At 40.5% G+C, this 26,851-nt stretch overlaps 1 protein-coding gene across 4 annotated transcripts in view; it reads right to left on the bottom strand.

The window, feature by feature from the left end:
- CTNND2 (catenin delta 2) overlaps window positions 1-26,851 on the bottom strand; it is a 974,640-nt gene that overhangs the window by 25,049 nt on the left and 922,740 nt on the right. For all 4 annotated transcript variants that reach the window (XM_049767900.1, XM_049767903.1, XM_049767899.1 and 1 more), the window contains one exon: window positions 20,913-20,997. In XM_049767900.1, coding sequence (XP_049623857.1) covers window positions 20,913-20,997 — 85 coding nt within the window. The remainder of the gene's footprint in view (window positions 1-20,912; window positions 20,998-26,851) is intronic.

The raw sequence follows: 26,851 nt of genomic DNA, 5'->3' as shown, positions 1-26,851 counted from the left end.
CCCAGCTCTGAGCAAAATGCCTTGATAGCTCACTTGAGACTACTAAGAACCTGTCAGCATCCACAGCTGGAAGGCTCTTTATTATGACTATTTATTATTTATTTATGAATAATTTCTGGTTCCCAGCACTGTGTTTAGATATGCCAAGTCAGAGCAAGCTGTATTTGATGAAAGAGGAAGTGAAAACTGGTTATTTTAAGACATATTAGCAGGCAGATATAACCAGTGTTAGAATATGAAATTGACATCCATAGCATTGGGGCTTTAGTTTTTCCTAGTCCGTTATTATAGAACAAAGGATCTTAGCAGAACCTTATCATTTTTTAAACTCTGAAAACCTCATTGATACCACCATGCCTTTGGCATATATCTGTTACAACAAGGCTTCTTTGGTCTAGGCAAAATGGGGTTTGAAACCTAAGTGGTCCAGGGTGTGATATCCCACTTTCCAAGGTAACTTCCCTGGGATGCCCTTTTGTACACAGAGGACACTTGGTATCACCCGTTCTAACAGGCAAAGGATTCTCAGGCATCTAGTGGAGCTGGTTCTGCTCACAGCACTCAGTTTGATGCCACTTTAAGCTTGTAGCACTTGTTTCATGTTCTTGCATTGGGCAGCTTAGAAAACACCAACAACTGCCTGTGATGGATACACCCAGTTCTCCCCATATACAAGCCTGGGTGAAGCCAGGAGGCAGAGGGGATTTTTCATTTTCAGGGATCTAGTCCAATGTCATTTAGAGCTGGGCTCCTGAATGTGCCTTTCCTAACACCAAAATCCAAGGAGCTGCTTTCAAAAGATGCATCTTGGGGGAATGTTAGAAAACATGGTGGTGGGAAAGGGATGAGGGAGGTTGCCATGACCCATGATGGGAAGAGCAGGTAGGTGGTTTGTACAACTGTGCTTTCTTCTTGGGCATCTAGATATCCTAATTGAGAAGGGATGAGACTTGTATCCTGCACTGACCCAGAGAAGGATGGAGACTCTGCCCACTGCCACTGCAGTGGCACTCTCACATTCACAGAAGGTTGGGGGCACTGCCCACCCTCTGAATTTTTTTTTTTTTTTTTTATATTCATCTTAAACTTTTCTTTTTTTTTTTTTTTTTTTTTATTTAAACACCTTGATTACATACATGATTGTGTTTGGGTTTCAGTCATAAAAGGAACACCACCCATCACCAGTGCAACATTCCCATCACCCAAGTCCCAAATCACCCTCCTCCCCACCCAACCCCCGCCTGTACCCTAAACAGGCTCTACATTTCCCTCATACATTCTCAATATTAGGACAGTTCAAAATGTAGTTATTTCTCTAACTAAACTCATCACTCTTTGTGGTGAGCTTCCTGAGGTGAGCTGGAACTTCCAGCTCTTTTCTCTTTTGTGTCTGAAAATTATTATTACAAGGGTGTCTTTCATTTTTCTTAAAACCCATAGATGAGTGAGACCATTCTGCGTTTTTCTCTCTCTCTCTGACTTATTTCACTCAGCATAATAGATTCCATGTACATCCATGTATAGGAAAATTTCATGACTTCATCTCTCCTGACAGCTGCATAATATTCCATTGTGTATATGTACCACAGTTTCTTTAGCCATTCATCTGTTGAAGGGCATCTTGGTTGTTTCCAGAGTCTTGCTATGGTAAATAGAGCTGCAATGAATATAGGTGTAAGGAAGGGGTTTTTGTATTGTATTTTTGTGTTCCTAGGGTATATTCCTAGGAGTGGTATAGCTGGATCGTATGGGAGCTCGATTTCCAGTTTTTGGAGGAATCTCCATATCGCTTTCCATAAAGGTTGAACTAGACAGCATTCCCACCAGCAGTGGATAAGAGTTCCTTTCTCTCCACATCCCCGCCAACACTGTTTATTCTCATTCTTTGTGATGTGTGCCATTCTCTGGGGTGTGAGGTGGTATCTCATCGTTGTTTTGATTTGCATCTCCCTGATGATTAGTGATGTGGAACATTTTTTCATGTGTCTTTTGGCCATGCGTATTTCTTCTTTGTCAAAGTGTCTGTTCATTTCTTCTCCCCATTTTTTGATGGGGTTAGATGTTTTTTTCTTGTAAAGTTCTGTCAGTGCCTTGTATATTTTGGAGATTAGCCCCTTATCTGATGGGTATTGGGTGAATAGTTTCTCCCACTCAGTGGGTGGCTCTTGTATCCTGGGCACTATTTCCTTTGAGGTGCAGAAGCTTCTCAGCTTAATATATTCCCATCTGTTAATCTCTGCTTTCTCTTGCTTGGAGAGTGCAGTTTCCTCCTTGAAGATGCCTGTAATGTCCTGTAGTGTTTTGCCTATGTGCTGTTCTATATATCTTATGGTTTTGGGGCTGATATCGAGGTCTTTAATCCATTTGGATTTTACCTTTGTACATGATGTTAGCTGGGGGTCTAAGTTTAATTTTTTGCAAGTGGCTATCCAATTGTGCCAACACCACTTGTTGAAGAGGCTTTCCCTGCTCCATTTAGGATTTCCTGCTCCTTTATCAAAAATTAGATGGTTGTATCTCTGGGGAACATTTTCTGAGTATTCAAGCCTATTCCACTGATCTGAGGACCTATCCTTATTCCAATACCATGCTGTTTTGATAACTGTTGCTTTGTAGTACAGTTTAAAGTTGGGAAAAGTAATTCCTCCCATATTCTTTTTCCCAATGATTGCTTTAGCTATTCGAGGGTGTTTATTGTTCCAAATGAATTTCAAAAGTGTCTGATCCACTTCTTTGAAGAATGTCATGGGTATCTTTAGAGGGATGGCATTAAATCTGTATAATGCCTTGGGGAGTATTGACATTTTGATGATGTTAATCCTGCCAATCCATGAGCAGGGTATGTGTTTCCATTTCCGTGTGTCCTCTCTTATTTCTTGGAGCAGAGTTTTATAGTTTTCTTTGTATAGGTCCTTCACATATTTAGTCAAGTTGATTCCAAGATATTTGAGTTTGTGTGGTACTATTGTGAATGGGGTTGTTTTCTTAATGTCCATTTCTTCTTTATTACTGTTGGTGTATAGAAAGGCCATTGATTTTTGTGTGTTAATTTTGTAGCCTGCCACCTTGCTATATGAGTCTATTGTTTCTAGAAGCTTTTTGATAGAGTCTTTAGGGTTTTCTAAGTAGAGTATCATGTCATCTGCAAACAGTGAGAGCTTGACTTCTTCCTTTCCTATCTGGATTCCCTTGATATCCTTTTCTTGCCTAATCGCTATAGCAAGTACTTCCAGTGCTATGTTGAATAGGAGTGGTGAGAGAGGACAGCCTTGTCTTGTGCCAGAATTTAGAGGGAAGGCTTTCAGTTTTTCTCCATTGAGGATAATATTTGCCACTGGCTTGTGGTAGATGGCCTTCACTATATTGAGAAAGGTTCCCTCCATTCCCATCTTGCTGAGAGTTTTGATCAAGAATGGGTGTTGGACCTTATCAAATGCTTTCTCTGCATCTATTGATATGATCATGTGGTTTTTATTTTTCTTGTTATTGATGTTGTGTATTATGTTGATAGATTTACGGATGTTAAACCAGCCTTGCATTCCTGGGATGAAACCTACTTGATCGTAGTGGATGATCTTCTTAATGAGGCATTGAATCCTATTTGCCAGGATTTTGTTGAGGATCTTTGCATCTGCATTCATCAGTGATATTGGTCTGTAATTTTCTTTTTTGGTAGCGTCTCTGTCTGGTTTAGGTATCAAGGTGATGTTGGCTTCATAAAAGCTATTTGGAAGTGTTTCTGTTTGTTCAATTTCATGAAAGAGTCTTGCCAAGATTGGCAGTAGTTCCTCTTGGAAAGTTTGATAGAATTCATTAGTGAATCCATCTGGACCTGGGCTTTTGTTTTACGGCAGACATTTGATTACTGTTTTAATTTCATCAATGGTGATGGGGGTGTTTAGATATGCTACATCCTCTTCCTTCAACCGTGGAAGATTATAAGAGTCCAAGAATTTATCCATTTCTTCCAGGTTCTCATTTTTAGTGGCGTAGAGTTTTTCAAAGTAGTTTCTGATTACCCTTTGAATCTCTGTCATATCAGTAGTGATCTCTCCTTTTTCATTCCTGATACGAGTTATCAAGTTTCTCTCTCTCTCTTTCTTTGTTAGGTTTGCCAGTGGTCTATCAATCTTGTTTATTTTTTCAAAGAACCAACTTCTGCTTTCGTTGATCTTTCGGATTGTTTTTTGAGTTTCCACTTCGTTGATTTCTGCTCTCAGCTTTGTTATTTCCTTCTGTCTTCCTGTTCTTGGGTCCTTTTGTTGAGCATTTTCTAGTTCTATTAGCTGTGTCATTAAGCTACTCAGGTAAGCTCCTTCTTCCTTCCTGATGTGTGCTTGCAAAGCTATAAATTTTCCTCTCAGTACTGCTTTTGCTGTGTCCCATAAGTTCTGAGAGTTTGTGTCTTTATTGTCATTTGTTTCCAGGAACCTTTTTATTTCCTCCTTGATTTCATCTCGGACCCACTGGTTATTGAGCATGAGGCTGTTTAACTTCCAGGTGTTAAAGTGTTTCTTCTGAGTCCCTTTGGAGTTCACAAATAATTTCAGAGCCTTGTGGTCAGTGAAGGTAGTCTGCAAAATTTCTATCCTCTTGATCTTATGGAGGTATGTTTTATGTGCCAGCATGTAGTCTATCCTGGAGAATGTCCCATGTACATTGGAGAAGAATGTGTATCCAGGTTTCTGGGGATGGAGTGTCCTATATATATCCACTAGGCCTCTTTCTTCCATTTCTCTCCTCAGGTCTAGTATATTCTTGTTGGGTTTCAGTCTGGTTGACCTGTCCAGTGTTGACAAAGCCGTGTTTAGGTCCCCCACAATTATTGTGTTGTTGTTGATATTATTTTTCAGATTTGTCAGCAGTTGTATTAAATATTTTGCTGGCCCCTCATTCGGTGCATATATGTTTAGGAGAGTGAATTCTTCCTGCTCTACGTACCCCTTGATTAATATAAAATGTCCGTCTTTGTCCCTTACAACCTTCCTGAGTATAAAGTTTGCATTATCTGATATTAGTATGGCCACTCCAGCTTTTTTATGGGTGTTGTTTGCTTGGATAACTTTTCTCCAGCCTTTTATTTTGAGTCTATGTTTGTTCTGACTATTCAGGTGCGTTTCTTGTAGGCAGCAGAAGGTTGGATTGAGTTTTTTGATCCATTTAGCCACTCTGTGTCTCTTAACTGGTGCATTTAGTCCATTGACGTTGAGAGAAAGAATTGTCCTGGGATTTAACGCCATCTTTATTTCAAAATTTGGTGTGTCTTTTGGGTAGTCTTGTCTTAGATTAGGTCTTTCAGTTTTTCTCTTAAGACTGGTTTTGTGTCTGTGAAGTTTCTGAGCTGTTTTTTGTCTGTGAAACCATGTATTCTTCCATCAAACCGGAAAGTGAGTTTTGCTGGGTATAGTATTCTGGGTGAAGCATTCATTTCATTCAGTCTTGTCACAATATCCCACCACTGCTTTCTGGCATTGAGCGTTTCTGGTGACAGGTCTGCTGTAAATCTCAGGGAAGCTTGCTTGAACATGATTTCCCCTTTTGATCTTGCTGTTTTCAGAATTCTGTCTCTATCTGTGGGATTTGTCATTGTGACTAGGATGTGTCTTGGGGTGGTTTTTCTGGGGTCTCTTTTGGTTGGTACTCTTCGGGCATGCAGGATTTGATCACATATATTCTTTAGCTCTGGAAGTTTCTCTTTAATGATGTTCTTGACCATTGATTCTTCCTGGAAATTTTCTTCCTGGGTCTCTGGGACTCCAATGATTCTTAAGTTGTTTCTGTTGATCTTATCATAGACTTCTATTTTCGTCTGTTCCCATTCTTTGACTAATTTTTCCATTGTCTGCTCATTTGCTTTAAGTTTTTTGTCCAATCTCTCCTGCTGTATGGAATTGTTATGTATCTCATCTTCCACAGCACCAAGTCTATTCTCAGCTTCTGATACCCTGTCCCAGAGCTTATCCATTTTGTCATTCACTTCGTTTACTGAGTTTTTCAGGCCTGTTAGTTGACATGTTATTTCAGTTTGGAGTTTTGTCATTTCTGCCTTCATATTTTCTTGGTTCTTATTAGTGTTCTGTTCAACTCGATCCATGGTTTCTTGGAGTCTGTTGAGCACCTTCCATATTGCTAGTCTAAAGTCCTTATCTGAGAGGTTGATTAGTTGTTCAGTCATTATCTGGTCCTCAGAATTGTCATCTTCATTCTCTATGTCTGATGCTGGCCTGCGCTGTTTCCCCATTGTTACATTTGTATTGTGGGTTTTTCTACGTGTTGTAGTGGTATTCATTGTCTATATGATGTAGGCAGCACACTCCTCTGGCTCCTCCCTTTCTGGATGGGCTGACTTGCCTCTAAGGGAGGGGAGTCCTCCGTGGATGAAGCCTCACACTGGGTCAAATCTTAGGCCCGAGCATGTAACAGAGAAGACAGTCCAGAGAGAAATGTTTGCTTCTGTGATATAACGCCGTTCTTAGTGTGATTTTTCCTTCTTGTTGCAATGGAGTTCTTTCCTTAGAAAGAGTGCACGGCCGCGTAGCGAAGCGGAGCGGCCGTGCTCCTCTGAGCCTCTTTTTGCCCCACTCGCAAGAGTTTCACGCAAGAGGACAGTAGACAGACATAGACAGGTCACACTCACAGTCTTTCACAGCTGAGCCCCACTGGGCGGTGTACTTTCGCGGATTTTCCCCGCCTGGTGTCACACACAGGGAGCCAGCTTTTGCAAAGGATAGCCGGCTTTTATGCTCTGAAGTCCCTCCCTGAAAATGGCGTCTGGGCGAGCGAGGTTTCTGGAGGCTCTTTTTGCCCCACTCGCAAGAGTTTCACGCAAGAGGACAGTAGACAGACATAGACAGGTCACACTCACAGTCTTTCACAGCTGAGCCCCACTGGGCCGGTGTACTTTCGCGGATTTTCCCCGCCTGGTGTCACACACAGGGAGCCAGCTTTTGCAAAGGATAGCCGGCTTTTATGCTCTCCCACCCTCTGAATTTTAAACCAGAGAAGCATGGAGGTCAGCTGGTGCCAATGAGGCAGAAAAGGGAAAATCCAATACAAATCCACACCTTATGCTTCAATACATTGAAGTTGGGCATTGGTGACTTTTCACCTTTCCGACAATCCCAGACTGTGAATCTGAGAGTCCTCAGGGCTCTGAAGGCAAGGAGACAGTTTCAGTGATAACCCTGAGTTCCAAGGCTTAGTCCATTGGCCATGCTTCTATTGTTGTCCTGTGTTCCAGAGATTTTTCTTGTGTTCTTAGAATTTAGAGTTAACAAATCCTTTCCAATGAAGTGTTCTTAGACTCCCTGGGGAGGAATCTTTCTCTGCCAAGGAAAAGCATCTTTGGCTGGACAAAAGCATCAGAGAAAACAAGGAACAACATCTCAGAAATGAAGAAGGGCTGTTTTTTGCCCCTGGAGAGGTGAGTTGAAAGTGGAATTACAGTTTCAGATGATCAACATGGACTCTTGTGAGTGGTTTCTGTTTTTGTTTTTGTTTCGGTCACACCCTGCAGCGCTCAGGAATTACTTCTGACTCTGCACTTAGAAATTGCTCCTGACAGGCTGAGGGGACCATATGGGATGCTGGGAATTGAGCTGGGGTCTGTCTTGGGTTAGCCGTGTGCAAAGCAAATTATCCTAACGCTGTGCTATCACTCGGGCCATCATTTGTTTGTTTGTTTGTTTGTTTTGGCTACACTCAGCAGTAATTAGGATATATTCCTGGTTCTTTGCTCAGGACTTATTTCTGGCAGCCTCACATATGGTCCCCTGAGCACTGCTGAAGTAATTCCTGAGTGCAGAGCCAGGCTTAACCCCTGACCATTGCAAGGTGTGGCTCTCCAAATTTAAAAGAATTAAGAAAGTAAAAATTTTAAAGTGTAATAAGATCTAGGGTAAATAAGTTTTATTTTTATAAATTTTATAAAATTTATGCAATAAAATTTATTCCAAATGATGCATATACTTCAGGATTTCCTGTGTCCCATAGGTAGGAGACATCTATGAATGGAATTAAGTGAGGCAGAAAAAAAATTCACAATGATGGTTTCTAGCCCTATTTATGCTAGCTTCCTCACAAGGGGTAAGGAAGAGAAATGGGAGTTACAGCACCCAGACTGCAGAATGTTCATGTTGGGCCCCCCTTATCTCTTCTTGGCTACAATAAAACAAGCCTCTGCCCACTTTAAGGTCAACTGTTTGTTCAAGATTCATGAAAGCAGATCCCATTAACTGTTCCAGTCGCATTTAAAGCTAAATATTTAAACTAAATCTTAAGGGCCAGAGGGAGTCTTTGCAGTTTACTGCAGAAATAAATCCCACCTGACCTGCCACTTGCCTTCATTGGTTTGTTTCAGCTCTGGTGCTTCTAAGGAAGTTTCTGTAAAAAGGTTTTGGATACTTAAAGGTACAGTATTTATACAAAAGGGTCCTTTGCTCGACCATCATTGAAAGTCAAAGACTGAGAACATGCATCTTAGGAATCAAATTGACACCGATTCAATTAGAATTTGCCTGATTCTAAAAATTAAATATTATTATGAGATTGTGACAAGGTGGAATGAGATATTTATAATTTGGTTGGTCAGAGCAGACATTGGAGCTATGAAATGCAGACAGCCTACTTGGCCAATGGAAGCAGGACTCGATCCAGTCTCTTGTGCCCTGTGCATCACTTTCAGGTCTTAAAACATAGATTTGACAGAAATCTGGAATAATATAATTTATGCCCCCAATTAGTGTTACCAAATTAAATTCAGGGTGAATGTGAACACAGTTCTATGCCCAAACATACAGATCTGGAAGTCTGGCTTTTAGTACTGGCATCACTTGAACACTGAGGAATTAGCATTGATCTCATTCAAATATTCTCAGCACTCAGCAAGAGTTACTTCCTGGATGCTCCTACCATAAATGAGAAGCTGAGCTCTAGAATGTTCCCTTGGCTAAGTTTCAACATGGGGGAGTTCCATTGGAAATCTGTGCAATCAATAATCCAGTGTACCCAGTGGCATGCTGAGCACTGGAGCCAACAGGGGAAAAACATGAGGCATGGCCTCTGTGTGGGAGAGGCTCACCTAAATCACCATATCACCTCAAGATTCTTAGCTAGCCCCTCCCTGCAAAATAGCAGAGGGCACCAGCTGGATCTGAATTAGAATTAAGTCGAGAGTTAAATTGAGATGAAAATACCAGGAAATGATAGATGATGGTAGAGGGGAGTGGAGACCTTGGCTGGGGAATGAACCCAGACCAAGGCAATGCAGAGGTACAGTGATGTGATAGAAGACTGAGGAAAGCAGAATGGCTGGAACAAAGTGGTGATGTAGGATAGGGCAGTGAGTTTGAAGATGAAATAGATTGGTTCCTAGAAGTAGCTGTAATGTAATAGGGAAGCTAACAAGAATGGATTTGGATAGAGAAGTGTATGGTGAGTGCCACAGGAAGACTGAAAGATCGTCAAGGAGATTTTATCCACTAGTCAGGCAGTAATAGGATCAAAATGTAAGTGGTAGAAGCAAAATTAGGCTATGTCAATGTTTAAGAAATAGAATCTAAGGAAGTTGGTGTTCAATACAGTAGACAAGGGAGAAGAAACTGTGGGAACAATGCCCACAAACCTGGCATATCAGTAATCAGTAACAGTGAAGGAAGGATTTTTGGGTAAGGGGAGAGGGAGATCTTGGGGTGTGGGTATTTTGGAAGCCATTGGAGTTAGTAAGCTATTCAAATAGCTCTGTCTTGTGCATGGTGTGTATAAGCTAGTGCTGAGGTGTGAAGGCTGCAGAGAAAAGGAAGTGGATGTCAATGGGTTTCAAGTGAATTTAGAAACCAGAAGTACAGAAGGAACTAGATGAACTAAGACATCAAGAGGGTGAAGCAAAAATCACTGAGAGCAGTTTGGTATTCTGCAAAAGACAGAGGTAGAGGGCTCAGGGTGGTAGAGTTGATTAGAAGGCAAGGAACTAAGGATGAGCCGCAGACATGGAGAAGACACAGAGGTCCAAGTGTAAGATGACACCCAGCTATTAACCCAAAACAAAGGCGCTCCCCCAATTTCCTCTTTCCTTTTCACCTTGTCCTTTGTTATGTAAAAGACCACCTGGATCATCACTCTACCCTGGCCTGGTGGGTTTTGTTCTTGGAAAATAAAGAAAGCAATTTGGCTTGGCATGCTGAGAGAGATACCACAAGGCAAGAAGCAAAGTGACACCATGCTTCTTTCCTGACTGGCGTGGTTTATTAATCCTTCATAGCTACCTCCTTCAGACCCATCACCTGGGGGTTATAACTCTGATGTGTAGGCTAGTCCTACAATATTGGAATATATTTTACACTTAAAAAGCTAAAGGTTTGGCCCATGCACTTCCATGGCCTAGGCAGGGACTCAACTCTCATTCCATGTGTATGCTGCCTCTGAAATGGGCTTCACAGGAGTTGGTACTTAGATCTCCTGTGCTTTCTGTGTTGTCCCAAGCAGAAAATAAGGCTATAGTAAATGCTAAGAACACAGCTGGTAGAGAACAGAAGGTACAGTCAGGTGAGTCCCTCTGAGCAAATTATAGCCAGCGTGGAAGGAACTGGCAGGTGGGAATCTCATTGGCAGAGGCACCGAGGCCAAAACACATTGCTTGTCCTCTGCTTCTTGGGACCAGTCTGATGGTTGGATGGATTGTGGTGGAAGATCAAGGAAGGAGATGGAGTCTGATTCTTACTAATCCATGCTCTCTTTATGTGTCACCTAGTCTGCTTGGACCCCCAAAGGATATAGATCCCCCTGAGTTAGCTGCAAGAAACAAGGGTGGTGGTGGGTCTATGTGGTGGTGAGTGCCTCCCTTGGTTGTTACCTTCTCTTGACCCTTCATCTCAGGGCAATTTTTTTAGGTGGGGGCTAGAGAGAGGAGGAGGAGAGCAAGAGGGGGAAAGGTTCTATTTGGCTCCAGGCTTGAGAGAAAACCATGAAAGCAACAGCTATAACTTAGTCCCATCTTGTTTACTAGCTGCCACAGGCATTGATTTCCACTTTGGCACAATTGATTTTTGCTTCTGGTCCCATTTGGTCTCTGGCTTTTAGACAGATCACCTAGGATGCACATCTGAGCACTGTCACCCAAAGGTCATGGGGCTCAGGAAAGAACTGTGGTGCTGATAGTAACTTCACTGGGGAGCCACCCATATATGGAGAAGCCAGTGTCCCACCTGAACTGAACTTCAACCTTTTCATTTTCCACCTAATTGGACATCCATGAGTTTTAGAGGAAAAAGACCTTGAGATGTGGCCATGACATCCTGGGGAATGAGGGATGATAAAGGTCATTTTTAGAATCTGACCACAAATCCTGAGGCTATATTTGTGAGAAGAATATTCTGGCCCTGAAGACAGATGCATTCATTTCTGGGAAGGCACCATTAGAATAAGAGGACAACCCTACTCACTAGATTATTTTCAAAGCAGGCTAACAACTCTCTTTCATGACCACCTTAGATATGTGCAGAGTGGAAGCTGATTAATTCCCACACTGGTAACTCCTAAAAGAGTTAAGGCACTTGTCTTGTAGGGTGCTGACCTTGGTTCAATCCTTGTCTACCTCAAGCACTGTAAGTTACATCTTCCCAAAAGAGAAGGTTTTTTTGGATGGGTCACTCCTGGCTCTACGCTCAGAAATCGCTCCTGGCAGGCTCAAGGGACCATATGATATGCCGGAATTTGAACCACCATCCTTCTGCATGCAAGGCAAACACCTTACCTCCATGCTATCTCTCCAGCCCCCAAAAGAGAAGTTGATTCCTAGTATTATCAGATGTTATCCAACCTCCAGCATTCCCCCCACCAAGTGAGCCCCAAATAACAAGTAAACAACATGCAAGTGGAATTCTAATTCTTGTCCCCTTTTACTGCAAAACTCATAGATCAGAATTTAGATCTTTGGTGATAAGGACATTTTTCTTGAATGCTATGTAAAATCTCTCTCCAGTTCCTGTTTGAAGCCAGCCTGGATTTTATAGCTACAACAGAAGATGTTAATGAAGCACAAACTGCTGAAAGCCACCACTTCAGTGGGCTTTTACAGGGGTGGATCTGGAAAGGATGATGCTGAGTAAAATGAGTCATAGAGAGATGGAGAGACATGGAATGATCACACTCATTCATGTGATATAAAATAAAAGCTAGTGTGGTATTGATATTCAAACACAATAGAGATGAGGTCCAGGAGGACCAATACATGGTAGGGAGGAGGCTTGGCACAAAGAACAGGAGAGGGCAGTTAGAGCAGAGAAGGACCACTATGACAATGATAGTTAAAAATGATCCCTCTGGACAAGAACTGTGTGCTGAAAGGGGGAAAGTGATAGGCATAATACCCCTTTAGTAATATTGCAGACCACAGTGTCTTAAAGAAAAAAAGGAAGAGAGAGAAGAAAAATGTTTGCTACTGAGGCAGACTGGTGGAAGGACAGATGGAGGGCAGAGCAAAGGATGGGAAGGAAACTGGGGACACTGATGCAGGAAATGTGCACTGGTGAATGTTGTTGGACATTGTATGATGGAAACACAAGTATGAACACCTTTGTAACTGTGTATTTCAATGATTTGATTAGATAATTTATTTAAAAAATAAAAGCAATCCTGGATGAGGAAGTGCTAGTTTCCAGCAATACCAAAAGACATTATGGCCAGGTCTCCTCTCAGCACCTTGGGGGACTGTACCAGCTCTTCCTTATCCATAATGACTTATTGATTTCTTGTCTTGTGCATGCTAAGGTGGTAAGAGGCAATAAATGAGGACACTAGTAGTGAGAGAGGTGAGCTCTGAGGGAGACAGGCCATGAAGGGCACTACCACAGGCCTGTCAAAGCTCATTGTTCACCTACTCAAGGGGCCAGCAGCCTGGATCCCTCTGTGGCCAATGATAAAAGAAAGGACTTTTGTGGATTTGCTTTATGTTTAGTTTTTCTCCTCCCAAAGACACAAGAAATATCTATCTCTATCCAGAGAAACACACCCAGGTTTGGTTTCAAGTCTGCAGCAGGGCACTCTTTGAGACAAGAGATGGTGGTAGAGCTACTGAGGCTTCATTTTGGGTAGAGTACAGTGAGTTGGGGAACTGACCTGGGAACATTTTGGGTAATGGTCATCTATGATGAAGAACAAGTCTAGTATCAAACTAGAGCGCCACCAAGAGTTAAATTCTGACATGGGATCCATCTGTCTTTGACTTTATCCCATGAATAGGATCTAAGGGTTCTACCTGGTTCACAGAGAGGAGAAGAGACTTCTTAGACTAAAATAATCAATCAAACACTGTAAACAGCAGTACCTACTACATCACCATAAGAACTTACCTGATCTTTTTCAGCATCTCTGTGGGCTATTCTGAGGATTTTGGGTATTTTTCTGGGGAAAAGCACATGGCAAAAAGGAAATGGACTATCATGGTGGATCTCTGCAGTCCTCATCATTGTCTTCCAAAATACATGCCTTGGCTTTTCTCAGTGCTATGAACATTTTGAGATATTTCCCTCAAGCCCCAATTTCCAGACTCTTGTACCTCAGTGAGCATTGGAGTTCATGATTCTTGCAGATTAGTCACTCTGGGAGGAGTCTGTGGCATTCCACAGAATGACCTGGGAGTGATTCTAGGTTTTTATGGGGGTCCCCTAAAATTCCTCAAGGCTCTAGTGGGGAGGAGTTACAAAGAAAAATTAATCTCATAGAGCCCCAATGCCAGCACAGGCTGGCAGTCCAAATAGAAGCTGGGAACTACAAGTGGGTACCACACTGGACATCAAGGAATGAATTTAACCCAGAAAGATGTCACAGGAGTAGATAGGTCTGGGCTGATGCAGGCAACTGAAGGCAGATGTAAGTCCAGTGCCTGAAAACTAGACACTGAATTTCCTTCAAACCTGAGGCCAGGTGACCTCTGTGCTTACATGGGAAGGGATGCTATAAAGAGGACATTTGAACTGTGTCTGTTTCAGAGCCAGACTCTGACTGAGTATGTGGTCAGTTCACCCAAACACTATCCAGATTTGAAGGTCACAGAAAGACTAAGAAAATAACAATCTCGCTTGAGAAAACTGGATTCAATTTTTCATGTCATTAACCACAGGGCTGCATAGAAAGCCTTCACAGAAAATCACAGAAAGAGGAAGTGAGTAGTTTGGGGAGCATAGTTATCCCAGGAGTTCCAGAAAATTAAGAGTTGATATTAATTTGGGAAAACTTAATTCTTCTACTTAAGTGGTTTTTTTTTTTTTTTTTTTTTTTTTGCTAAAGACACAGATAGTATGCACTGCTCTTATTCATTCTTGTCCTGTATCTTCGGCCCAAGAATAAACTAGAAGCAGCAGGCTCACAGAGTAAGATTTAGGGGATCCCTCCACTTGATTTTTTGGGGGCGGACATACCAAGTAATGTTCATAGATTGCTCCTGGAGGTGCTCAGGGGACCATTTGAGATGCTGGAGATTGAACACAGGTTGGTGTCATGCAAGGCTAAACCTCCCACTGTAGTATTGTTCCAGCCCTGAAGATTGACCACTTGGAACTCAGTCCATCAGGCATCATTGCACTAGAGTTTCAGAAAAGTTTCACTCAAAGAAATAACTTGCAAGCTTCTAGTGCAAATCTCATAACTAATATTTGAACCAACAGACTTATACATGAGTACCAATGAATCATCACTAGAAAGTGAATATCTTAGCTTCATCACAGGAGGTCATTTAAATGGAGGCTCAAGTTACTCATGTATTAAAAGTCTGAACTAAAAAAGTCTTTTTGTTCATTCAAACGAATGTGCCCTACAGTGATCTCAGATGAATGAGGCATGACCTTAATCCAGATCTGCGGAAAAGGTCAGAGAGATTCTCAGATGACACAAAAGGAAGGTAGGAAATAAGGAGTCTTGAGAGGAGCTGAGGTATTGGGTTTTGAGGTATTAGAGTTCAGACTTGGGAAGAGGGTTGTGTAGTGGAGAGAGAACTCAGACTTATTTGGAAGAAGTGTAGACTTAGGTGTGGAAGCAGAGAAAAGGGGAGAAAGGGCAGAGAATAGGGTCAGACCAACCCAGGCTGATCAGAAAAGTCTCCTGAATTCTTCTAAAGATGTGCAGACTCTATCCTGAGGGCCAGGGTACCACTGAGAGGCATAGCCCTGAGATTTACTTTTCATAAAGTCTTCCCTGTTAGGAGTCTTACAATAACTCAAAAGTCAATGGATAGTTGTCCACTGAGACTGGGAAAGAGGAACATAAAGGAGAAGTGTGGGATTGTTGAGTATGAGGAATGCACACCGGGGTAGTCCCCTGGTCCCTCTGAAAGGGGAGAAGGTCTGTGCTATCCAGTGAAGATGAAGGAGACAGAGTCAGAGCTGAAAGCATGGACCCTTGAGAAGTGATACAGGTGTCTCTGGTGAGACAGGAAGAGAGTGACTAGAGGAGCTACTGTGGGTACCAGTGCATGCAGTTGGTAGATGAGCTAGGAGAGGCTATGTGTGAGATAAAGAAAATCCAAACCTCAAGCCTGGGGGCTCTCAAATTTAAGGTAGGAAGGTGAGACATTGCAGGAATAAGTGGCAATCTGATAGTTGAAAGAGACTCTGGGACAGTGAAGGAAGAACAGACAAACTGGGACAGAGCCTCTGGTGAAGAAATAATGTGTTATTTCTTAAGCGTGGCTTGAACTTGCATATTCCTATTCTAGTCCTAGCCAAGGTCTCCATGGCCCAGTCAATGCCAGTCCTCACACGTGGAGTAGCCACACCTTCAAATTTAGCACTAAAATGGAATAAGGGCTCTTATACCATATCTCAAACCATCAGGAGTTTTCATTGTTCTTCATGGCCTTCTGGCATAATTTCTTGCAACTGCGTTCCCCTCAATGCCACTTTGAAAATTCTTCCCTTTGGACTCAGTTTGCAATTCAATGGTCAATCAATTGGCATATACAACTGCTTAGGAGAAAGACTTGGGAGGGAGATATTAGATAGCTAGGTGCTAGAAGAGGTGATAAATACGAGAAAGGAAATGAAAAAACATATATGTAAGAATACTGTTGATAAAAAAATATGGAGGAAACATATGATAATGATGATGATAATTAGATGAAATTCTTGGATTTAAATGGTCCACTGCCTATAGACAATATGGTAGAGGTAGATTTGGGACATTGGTGATAGGAAGGTTGCACTGGTGAAGACAGGTGTTCTTTATATGTTTGAAACCCAACTACAATTAGATTTGTAATCAACATGTTTAAATAAAAAATATTTAAAAAAATTTACCAACCCAATAGCATGTAAAATTTTTACCAAGTTAACAGAGATGGGGCTAATGGAAAGATGTCCCAGGTCTTTCTTTGATACATGAGCCTAGGAAGTTATCAATTAGGAGACACACAGCAGGAGGAAGAAATCATGGTGTTCCTAATAGTCCCAACAGATCAAGAAACAAAATTGTTCTTAGCATTGGAGACTCCATGTGATTGAATCCAAAGAACTCAACATATTTCTGAGTGCTAAGGCCCTGGAAGAGGAGAAGAAACTCAATGCCTCAAATAATTATTACATTATTGTCCTGGAGGTCTCATGTCCAGGTCATGCTGCTTACGTACTTTATCTTTAGCTATTTATGTCTAAGACTGGTTTCTTTGTACATTGAATAACAGTAGAAAGAGCGTCTCATACACTTTTTTTTAGCTTCATATGCATTCGAGTGTTCAGTATGAGGGAAGGAGAATCTCACGTTTCTTTTACTTTATGTAGGCATGAAGGAAATTATTACTAGGGATGGAGTAACATTACAGAAGTGTGACATCAGTGGTCAAAGGCAGATGGAAATTAGAGCAGTGTGTCTTGCCTGTGTGGCAGGATGCCTAGCTTCAAGACATGGAAGGACATTGTGGAGAAGAGAAATAAAATTTCTTTAATAGAGGAGCCGAATGTAAAGAGGTTTCTGCTTAAAGTAAGGAAGAATTCCTGAGAAAACAATCACCACAATCAAATGAAATAATGTGCCCTAGTAGATACAACATGTAATGGCTTTTGAAGATATATCAATGAGTAGAAATTACTTTTTTTCCTCAATACTGCCATTTTCCTTTTAGGAAAATAACAATTTCTTCCTGCCACCAAGTTTGACAGAGCTCAGCTGAGAGGGAAATTCTGTCTGACTTCTTGGTCCAGAAATACAAACAGGAATTTGGCAGCTTCTGCATCACATATTTAGGAGAATACTACTTCCTATCTCTTGCCTCTCACCATGTGAGAAGTCAAGAGAGGGTACAGTGTGGGAAATATGCCACAGGGGCCAGTATAACACCTGGCACAGATGAAAATGACAACATGGGACTTAGATTACTTGCTGGCCTCAGTCCAACTGTCCAACCAGGTACATCTCCACAAAGGGGACAGAGATGACTACTTGAGTAATTGGACTCAATCTTCCTTTATTTTCCATTGTCTCTGTTTGACTTGCTCAGCCTATTGTCCTGATTAGCAATACAACTATTTCTTAGAGATTCTGTAGGCATTATAGAAGAATTTATTTGTAATCAATACTTTCTTTTCTTTGAGGGGGGGCATACCTTGTAATGCTTAGGAATTACTCCTGGCTATGCACTCAGGGGTCATTCCTCGTGGTGCTTGCAGAACCATACAGGATACCAGAGATTGAACCCCAGTCATCCGCATGCAAGTTAAATGCTTCCTAGCCTTTTCTGATTCTATGTTCTCTTTTCTAATTTTTCTGCCTTCTTTTGAAATCATCTGCCCCAATAATGCCCCCTGCTATGATCAAACCAAAGCACTATATTATATCAGCAACCATGCTTTTCGTACCAAGATTCATACAGGCTGAGGCAATTTATTTCTTATTACTCCTGATCCTTCTATCAAATCTATTTCTCAGGTCGATTTTCCCTTCCTTCAGAAAAATTCCTCTACAATGATGTAGATGATGAAGAATTTTTAACTCCCAGTTGTGGGTATCTCAACTCAAAGTCAGGCTAACAATCCAGTGGTGAGTTATTTAATCAATGTGTTCCAGCATTGTGCAGAAATGACTTGTTTTCCCTCAGAGGAAGAGAGCAGATATTTAGCTTTCACTGAAGCTGAATGTTTAGATGGATGTTTTAGCTCAAAATGCAATAGGAATCTAATATGGGTTTGTACTGGTCAACACACCCAAAGAAAGAAACATTCTGATTGAGGAAGTGTGTTTCTCTCCAAGCAAAATGAAGTTGTTGGCCTGATGAAAGAAGATTCTGTGTCTGGATCATTAGAAAGAAAAGCTAGTGAAAGATGGTCTCCATATTCTGTCCCTAGAGGCTTCATTTCCATTTCCAACTTTCTGTTCACATTTCCCCCTTTTATCTTGGACATCCTTACTTTGAAATTCAGCCAAAGACTATAACTTCTTTCAGAGCATCCTCTCTAGTTTTCTAACCCTTAATTCACTCAGAAAATATGTAGATCAATATTCAAAAAGAATAAAAAGACTAAGAATTGTTCCATATTGCATCCTGACCTGTTCTAAATAGTTTCTCTGCTAAGAAATTCTCCCCTTTCTAAATTTATAGCAGATGTCTGATAGAGTTGAATAATGAAAAGATATGGATCAGACTTGTCGGTCAATGGAAAGTAAATTTTAAGTGAAGAACAATATAAACACCCAATAACCAACCTGATAAATTTGGTTTTCCTATAAAAAACTTTTAAAGAAGGAAAAAGGCTTTTTTTCTTTTTTCCCTTTGTTCTTTGGTTTAGCATTTAGCTAGTAGCTCCACTTATAATATTGAGCACAAAGTCCTCATTTAATTTCACAAGCACATAATTAGGAAATTATTAAGAACAGATCTTTCTTAATATTTGTTTTAAGCACGGGTCATTAAAATTCTCATTGGTTTCTCCAAGCCATCCTTCTTGTATCTCCTCTCATAAAATAAAATTGAAACGGTCTTTAGCTCTCTGGTTTGAGCTCCATTAAATTTCTGTCAACACCTTTGTTTTTTCATGAAAACAGAAAAATGAAGACTGTTTTGAACTCTTCTACCAATAAGAACAAGAACAGCAACAACGTAAATGGAGACTGACCCCATTGTTCAAAAATTACCTACAGATCTCACACACACACACACACACACACACACACACACACACACACACACACACACACAACAGTTTCCTTGTAGTACACATAGCTGAGAAGGTATGACTGGCTAAGGGTCACAGAAAAGGTCTGAAAAAGGGGGTCTGTGTCAGGGATTGATATTTCTGAGGTCATTAACACCCATTTGGGACAATCAGCCAGCCGCTCATGTTCAAACCAGGCAGCTAGTTTTGCAGATGAAACCTGTTCTGGAAGCGAATTTACTGTGCTCCTTGCTGAAGTCAAGATAAAGCTAGTATGTTTTCTGGGATGTGAGTTTCCTGCCAGAAGGAACCCACAGCACTTCCATAACAGATTTCTCTTACTTTGCAGAATACTCAAGAGAAAAAAAAATTTCACCTAAAATCTTCACAAACACTTGTCATTCAGTTTCAACTTAAAAACAGGTCCTTTTGCAGAATAGGACCACCTTGAAGGAGCTGGGGAGATAACGCTAAGCTAAATTGTATTATTGTCATGTTAAAGATGCTTCAAGGAAAAGAAAGGGCCTTGAGAAAATCTTGAAATAGACTCTAACTTGGTTTGAGTGGGATAAAATATTTACATCTTCCAATTGACTAAGGGGCACACATCCTGCTGGTGAGACCAAGAGATAGATTGGATGCTCTGTCTTTGGTCCCCTCTTCTCCAAATATCTGAGCTTACTGTGGGTCTGGAAGGGGAAAGTGGTACTCTTCTTTAGTCCTTTCTTTATTCCTTTCTGGTGATCCTTCTTTAGTCCTTTCTGACCCTTGCCAGATACACAAACTCCCCCTGTACCTTGAGCTATCTGCTGTCCCATGATGCTTTCTGTCTCTGTGTGTTAATTCCAATCTACTGAGAGCACCACTTATGAACAGTAGTAAACTCATCATTTCTGGAAGCGTTGGTAATCCCCTATTCCCAAAGAGTCCTTATTTCAAGAAGTCTTTGTTTTCTCAAAGTTCTAGATGTGGCATTGAAGCAATCACAGTACAGAATGCTTACCTTGCATGCCGCTGACCAGGTTTGATCCCTGACATTCTATGGGGTTCCCCCATTCTCTGCCAGGAGAAATTCCTGAATGCAGAGCCAGAAGTAACCCCTAAGCACTACTAGGAAAACATCCTCACTCAATACAAGATAAAAAAAAAAAAGAAAGAAGAAAGAAAAGTAAACATGTATGTTCAACTTATTCTCTAGCCATCCTATTCATTGACAAAATACCACAGAGAAAGCCTGGCACTGAACCTAATAGGAGATGCCAAAGGACATTCACATTCAAATTCTAGATGTGGCATTTTTCACTTAAGAGTCTTATTGTGAAGTCCTCTTGGTGAAGGCACCTTTGAAAAACAAGTTACATATGCCTGGTAGAAAGAGCACAGAGGAAGTATGGGCTATCTTGGTCTCATTTCTTTCTTTCCACAAATCCTTGCTGACTGTGTGGCTATTTTGTTTACTTTTACACAATCTCTCAGTTCATTAAGTTCCTGTCAAGTGCACAACATAATGCACAACTGACCTTCATAAGTCAGTTGAAGGTAAAATGTTTCAATGGGGATCTGTCCAGTGCTGAAAGTTCCAGGATCTGAGTGACCACAGAAGACAGTAGTGACTTTTGCTTCCTTGTCTGTATCTATCTCCTGTTTTCTGGCTCTGGAACTGGGCTGATGCCCTCCACATCTAAAATGCATCTTTTATGGTCCAATGTCACATATTCCTCTGGCTTTGACTTGGGGCTGGTGTGCAGCTAAGTGCTCTGGCATTCAAGCCAACCTTACCTTTTTATAAAGACTCCTCAGATCTCGATACTGCCACATGCTGTTGAGGACCTGAGATGCAGCCTTGACCACTTTTGGAGAGTGCCTAGAAAAGAAAGACAGAAAAGTCAGGGGGTGAGTAGGCTCTCAAGTGATGTCCTAGGAGTGTATGGGGTGAACTATTTATTTATTTATTTATTTATTTATTTATTGTTTTTTTTGGGCCACACCCAGCAGTGCTCAGGGGTTACTCCTGGCTGTCTGCTCAGAAATAGCTCCTGGCAGGCATGGGGGACCATATGGGACACCGGGATTCGAACCAACCACCTTTGGTCCTGGATCAGCTGCTTGCAAGGCAAACGCCGCTATGCTATCTCTCCCTGCCCTTATTGTTGGTTTTTATGGACTCCTGCCATCCAAGAAAGGGGATACCAGTGCTGGCTTGACCCCATTTTTACCAACACACACAAAAATTTGCAAATATTACAGTTGAGAAGGTGTTTTTCTTAGTTCAACAATTTCACCAATGCAAACTAAGGTGTCATGCCCTGAGTGAAGAAATCAACTGAATGTGGGGCAACCAGGAAGGATTAGAAGGCAAACCAGGAAAATGGCAGGAAAGGTGATGTGTACAGTGGCATATAGGCACTTGCTTTTTTTGATGTAGAGGAACATGCATAAGAAAAGCTACAAACCCCTTGGTCTGTTCTCCATTCCTCAAAGAGACCCCATGATCATATGCATCCTTGCATGTGAATCTGATAATTTTTGGGAGACTTATGCTCAAACTCCCTAAAAAGCTCTTGTCCTTACATATTGCTTTTTAGGTGCATCTCCAAACAGACACTCCAATCACTCTTTACTCATTTAATTTCCTCACCTTCTCGATGCCTTGCTGATTAGAGGTGAGAGATACTATGAATGCATCAGATTCTCTGTTCTCAGTGGCTAGTAGCTGACATTGATGCCATGGTCTGGCTCAAAGCTGACATACTTTCTAGAAAGGGCCAAGTACCAACCTCTTCACCACCAGTATCAACTTCCCTCCACTAATGTTCCCAGAGTCCACCCCATAGCTCCCTTCCCCATATTAACAGACACCTTTATACATTTATTTTGTTAATGTTTGGGTCTCATAAGTTTGGTGTTGCTGATTCCATGGTTTTGATATTTAGTTATCTCCTTCCTTGATACTGCATCAATGTACCTGAATCCTCTTGATTATCTCTCTCTAGCTATACCAAATAACCTTTCCTGTCATTTTTCTGCTTGGCCTTCTAAACCAGGGGCAGTGAGCAGTCACACAGATATGTGTGCACTATTTGTTTTCTCATGCTTGTGTGGGGAAAGGAACATCTTTGAACTCACAGGTATTACATAAATCATTCCTGGAACATTTTTTTGTTTTTTGTTTTTGTTTTTTTTTGGCCATACCTGTTTGATGCTTAGGGGTTACTCCTGGCTAAGCACTCAGAAATTGCCCATGGCTTGAGAGGGGACCATATGGGACATTGGGGGATCGAACCGAGGTCCTTCCTTGGCTAGCGCTTGCAAGGCAGACACCTTACCTCTAGCGTCACCTCTTTGGCCCCAGAGCAAATTCCTGAAACTTTAAAGCCTGGCCCTTGCCCACCATACCTGTGGCCCACCCTACTATTTTCCTACTTTACTATATTTCTCTCCTTCTTACTAGAGTCAAGAGTGTTTCTTATTAGGTCCTTACTCTAGGGTCAAGAGTGTTTTAGACAACTCTAATTTAAGTCATTGTATTTTTTCATACAGTTACTTTGTATGTATCCTTATTTTGGCTTAATTTATTTAACATAATATTTTCTAGTTCCACCATGTTGCAGCAAATTACATGATCTCATAATTCCTTAGAGCTATGCAATATTCCACTGTATATATGTACCACATCTTTATTATCTGTTGCTGGACACCTAGGCTGTTCCAACTCTTAGCTATTGTACTGAGTGCTGTGTAAAATAGTGATGTGCAAATGTCCTTTGGAATGGATGTCAAGAACTCAATTATAGAATTACTACTTTTAACCCTAGGCTATAGCCCAGGTCTTTTACAAAAATCAAGACTTCTTAGTACAAAGGCACAATTCTGACAACAGAGACTGAGCAGAACCATTGGAACCAAATTTCCTAGACTTCAGCTTAGGGAATGAGCAAAAACATGGAGCACATGATACAGAAAACTGAACACACCAACAATGGAAGAACAGTACCTCTAGAACCTTAAAGACTCTATCCTAGGCCCTGTCCTAGGACCTGTGCAAATACCAAGATTGCTTGCTACAGTGGCCCTATTTTCTCATCCACAACAGAGAAGAAAGGTTCCTGACACTACAAACACACACACACACACACACAAAAGAATTACTACATTTATAGTTGTATATCACAGTGCTTGAAATAAAATTTTTCTTTTGGTTTATGGGGGTACACCCAGAAATGCTCAGGGGTTATTCCTGGCTCTGAGTTCATAAATCACTTCTAGAAAGCTCAGGACACTACATGGCATGTTGGAGATCAAACCCAGATTGGCCATATGCAAGGGCAAATGCCTTCACTGCTGTACTATCACTCCAACCTCCTAAAAGATTAAAAAAGAAAGGTCCCAGAAATAATTATCCTTTGCTCTGGGGACCTTATATTCCTGGAAGGCTGTTCCCCTCCAAATTGGTGATGAGAGAAGTTACAAGTCCTACATGATATGCCCAGGCAAAAGGATGTGTCCAGAATAAAAGGAGATATGATTTCCAAGAGCAGAAGGTGTTTTAGGCCACTGTTGGGTGACAAAATTGAGAATCCTGCAACTTAGTTGGCTATAACAGATAGGGCAAGTGTTCATGTGACATGTACCCCTAGTAGAGGAGGGGTCATTGGTAATATAAGTAGAATAATTGTACTGAAAGCAAAAATTATTATTTTCTCTAAAATGATAAAGAAGGAAGAACATGATTGAGTCCAGGAAAGTAGGTTCAGGTAGGTTTTGGGATCCAGAGTTAATAACTGTTGTGAGGATATACACTTTCTGATGAGATTATAGGATCCCAATGCATGCTGTTTTTAATGTTTGTTCATTTCCTGAAATTTTTTGGGGGGTTGGTAAAATTATATTTTATTTATTTTTGAATATATAGATTTTATTACAGTGCTTATTAAAAGAATATTTTAGCAGACAACTTATTTTCAAATTGTATAGCTGCAGAAATTTTCTTTTTTATATAAAATCTTTATTTTCTTGAGGTTTGATCAAGCAAGTTGAAGGTTTCTTCATTCAACTACATATGGTAACAGTTATAGTCATTATACTGTTAATCTTATGGAGATGACATTGAACTTTGATATATTTGAAAATTTGGTCATTTGATAATGTACTTTCAGGGGAGTTGGGTTATATTAGTGCTAGAGGATACTGCCCATTTTGTGTTGGGGGAGTTACTGTCAGCTATGCTTAGAAGAACATAGAATTTAAACCACAACTACCCACATGAAAAGCATTATTTAACTCATGATGCCCCTTGTCCCACTTTATTATGAACTTAAAAATATTAAGAATTCTTCCAATTTTAAGAATCTGTTCTTAGGAAAGATGAGCTATACTTAATAACATGCATATTTTCTTTTGGACAATAGTGGAAAAATTAATTGTTAGTAAATGATCTCACAATTTATATTGATAGCATAGTCTTTACTATTAAATCACTTTAACTAACAGAAGTTTATATATATCCTGGATACAGATAGACTAACATTATATTCTTCAATGATCACTGCTAAGCAAAATAGAACATGTTTTCCTTTATTTTTTACTATAATTAAGCTAGATATAGGAGCATGGCCAGAGTCAAACAACTTTAGAGAAGCATCTATTAGTAGTCAGGTGGTGACAATGTAGTGAAACTATATTTAGTATGAAAAATTTTCTACAAGAGTGTAATTTATTATTTTTTCCTTATTTTTTAGTTATTAAAAGAAAGACTGTGACTGTGTAATGATGAACAGGTTTTAACCTCTCAATTAAAATGCTAGTACATCATGGTCTTGTAATAATTCCGGAAGGCCTTTTTAGACTTTCATTTTGATCCCTTCAGTAGACAAATGCCAAAGCAACTTGTACTTGAAAAACTGTAGCTATTGATTGAAGGACTGGAACAGCAAAGTTCTTCTAATGCGACAAGTGATTATAACCTCAGCCACAACACAGGGTTTCTACTGACAAGTAACAGTTGAGGCTGTTAATGGCTTTCCTGGCTGATGACAAACTATAGTGACACATTCAACACACTTTCTGACATAACTGTTGAAATTAGAACAAAAAGAACTGTTGAAACAGATGGATATGACACAATGTCCATAACAGATGTTTAAAATGACACAGAAAGAAAATATGTTATTACAACTTCTCAAAGGTTAAGTTGAGTCTCCTGTAGGAGCCATTAATAAAGACACTTCTGAGCACTTTCCCGAGGCTGGTCAAATCAGGAAGACTGAAGAATTCAGTTGGTGCATGTAAATGTGAGTGTTTAAACAGGTCTCCTACCAAAGCTGGACCCCAAAACCTAAATTATTGTATAACGAAGACTGCATTTAAACAGCATAATTTTTATTTTCACAACTTACTACTCTAAGCCCTTGGTATATCAGTCTATTGAGGTTTAGAAACAGTGTGTAAAAGCTTCCCATGGAGAATCATCACAAGGTTTATTTTCCCAAAGTAGTTCTTATTTCATGAACTTATTTATTTTGGTTTCTGGGTCAAACCCAGTAGAAGCTGAGAGGTCATTCCTGATAGGTCTAGAGAGAGAGACCATCCATATATGGTGCCAGGAATCAAACCTAGGTTGGGCATGTGCTAGGCAAATTCTCTAACCACTGTAATATTTCTCTGCTTCCTAATTCATATTTTAAAATCAGGTTAGCATTAAATGAATTTCTATAAATATTTTTTTGGGGGGCACACTGATCTGGGATTAAGACTTATTCCTGGCTCTTTGCTCAGGCAACCTTGGAGAACCATATGGAGTACTGGGGTAATTCTTGGGTGAGCTGCATGCATGGCAAGCACTCAACTTTCTGTATCATTCATTATTGTCTCCAGCAAGTCATTTTTTTAGTTTGTTTTTGAGCCACATCCAGCAGTGTTCAGGGTTCACTTCTGGCTCTGTACTATTGTTCTGGCTCACTCCTATAAATAATTTTTAAAGACAATTTAAGGACTTGTAATAATCTTATAAAATTGTTGCTATTTTTGTTTTGGGGCCCGAGATTTACTCTTAACTCAGAACTCAGGAATCACTCCCAGTATGACTTGGAGGACTACCACCATGCCTGGAATCAAACTAGAGTTATCTGCATGTAATACAAGCACTTTAACACTGGTACTAGCTGCCTAATCCTGCACTTTATGAATTGACTTGAGCAAAGCGATATTTCTCCCCTTCCTGATTATTAAATAATCTGAATTCCAAATTTTTAATAAAGAAATTTCATTCTACTGAAATCTGTCTACAAAACCATGAGACCCTTGACATTAATGGTCAGAACTAAATTGAATGATGAATGTTGAGTTTGGTTCCAGGACATAGGGTGATTCTCCTGGGTTGTGGATTAAGAGCAGTGAGAAGCAATAATTAAAGTGAGGTGAAGATGAGAAATGAGGCTATTGGCAGCTACGAATGCTTTGTTTCAATCCCCAATTAGTCATTATATGTGAAAGAGACAAAGTACATAAAATAATGGATGAGATTAACCAAGCAGGAGAACTGTAAATGGGCCAATACTTGACTCAACCCAACCTCACAGTTCTTATTAAATCTTATTAAATCAAGGCAGTGAATATTAATAAAAAGGGCAAGGGATGAAGTGAACAGCCAGAAATTGAACCCCTGTCAGCCTCATGCAAGATAAGCACCCACCCACTGTATTATCTCCCCAGTTTGGGAA

Source organism: Suncus etruscus, chromosome 2 (genome assembly GCF_024139225.1).
Source record: "Suncus etruscus isolate mSunEtr1 chromosome 2, mSunEtr1.pri.cur, whole genome shotgun sequence".
NCBI lineage: Eukaryota > Metazoa > Chordata > Mammalia > Eulipotyphla > Soricidae > Suncus > Suncus etruscus.
The sequence above is the reverse complement of the archived record's forward strand: the minus strand, read 5'-3'. Positions and strand labels throughout refer to the sequence as shown.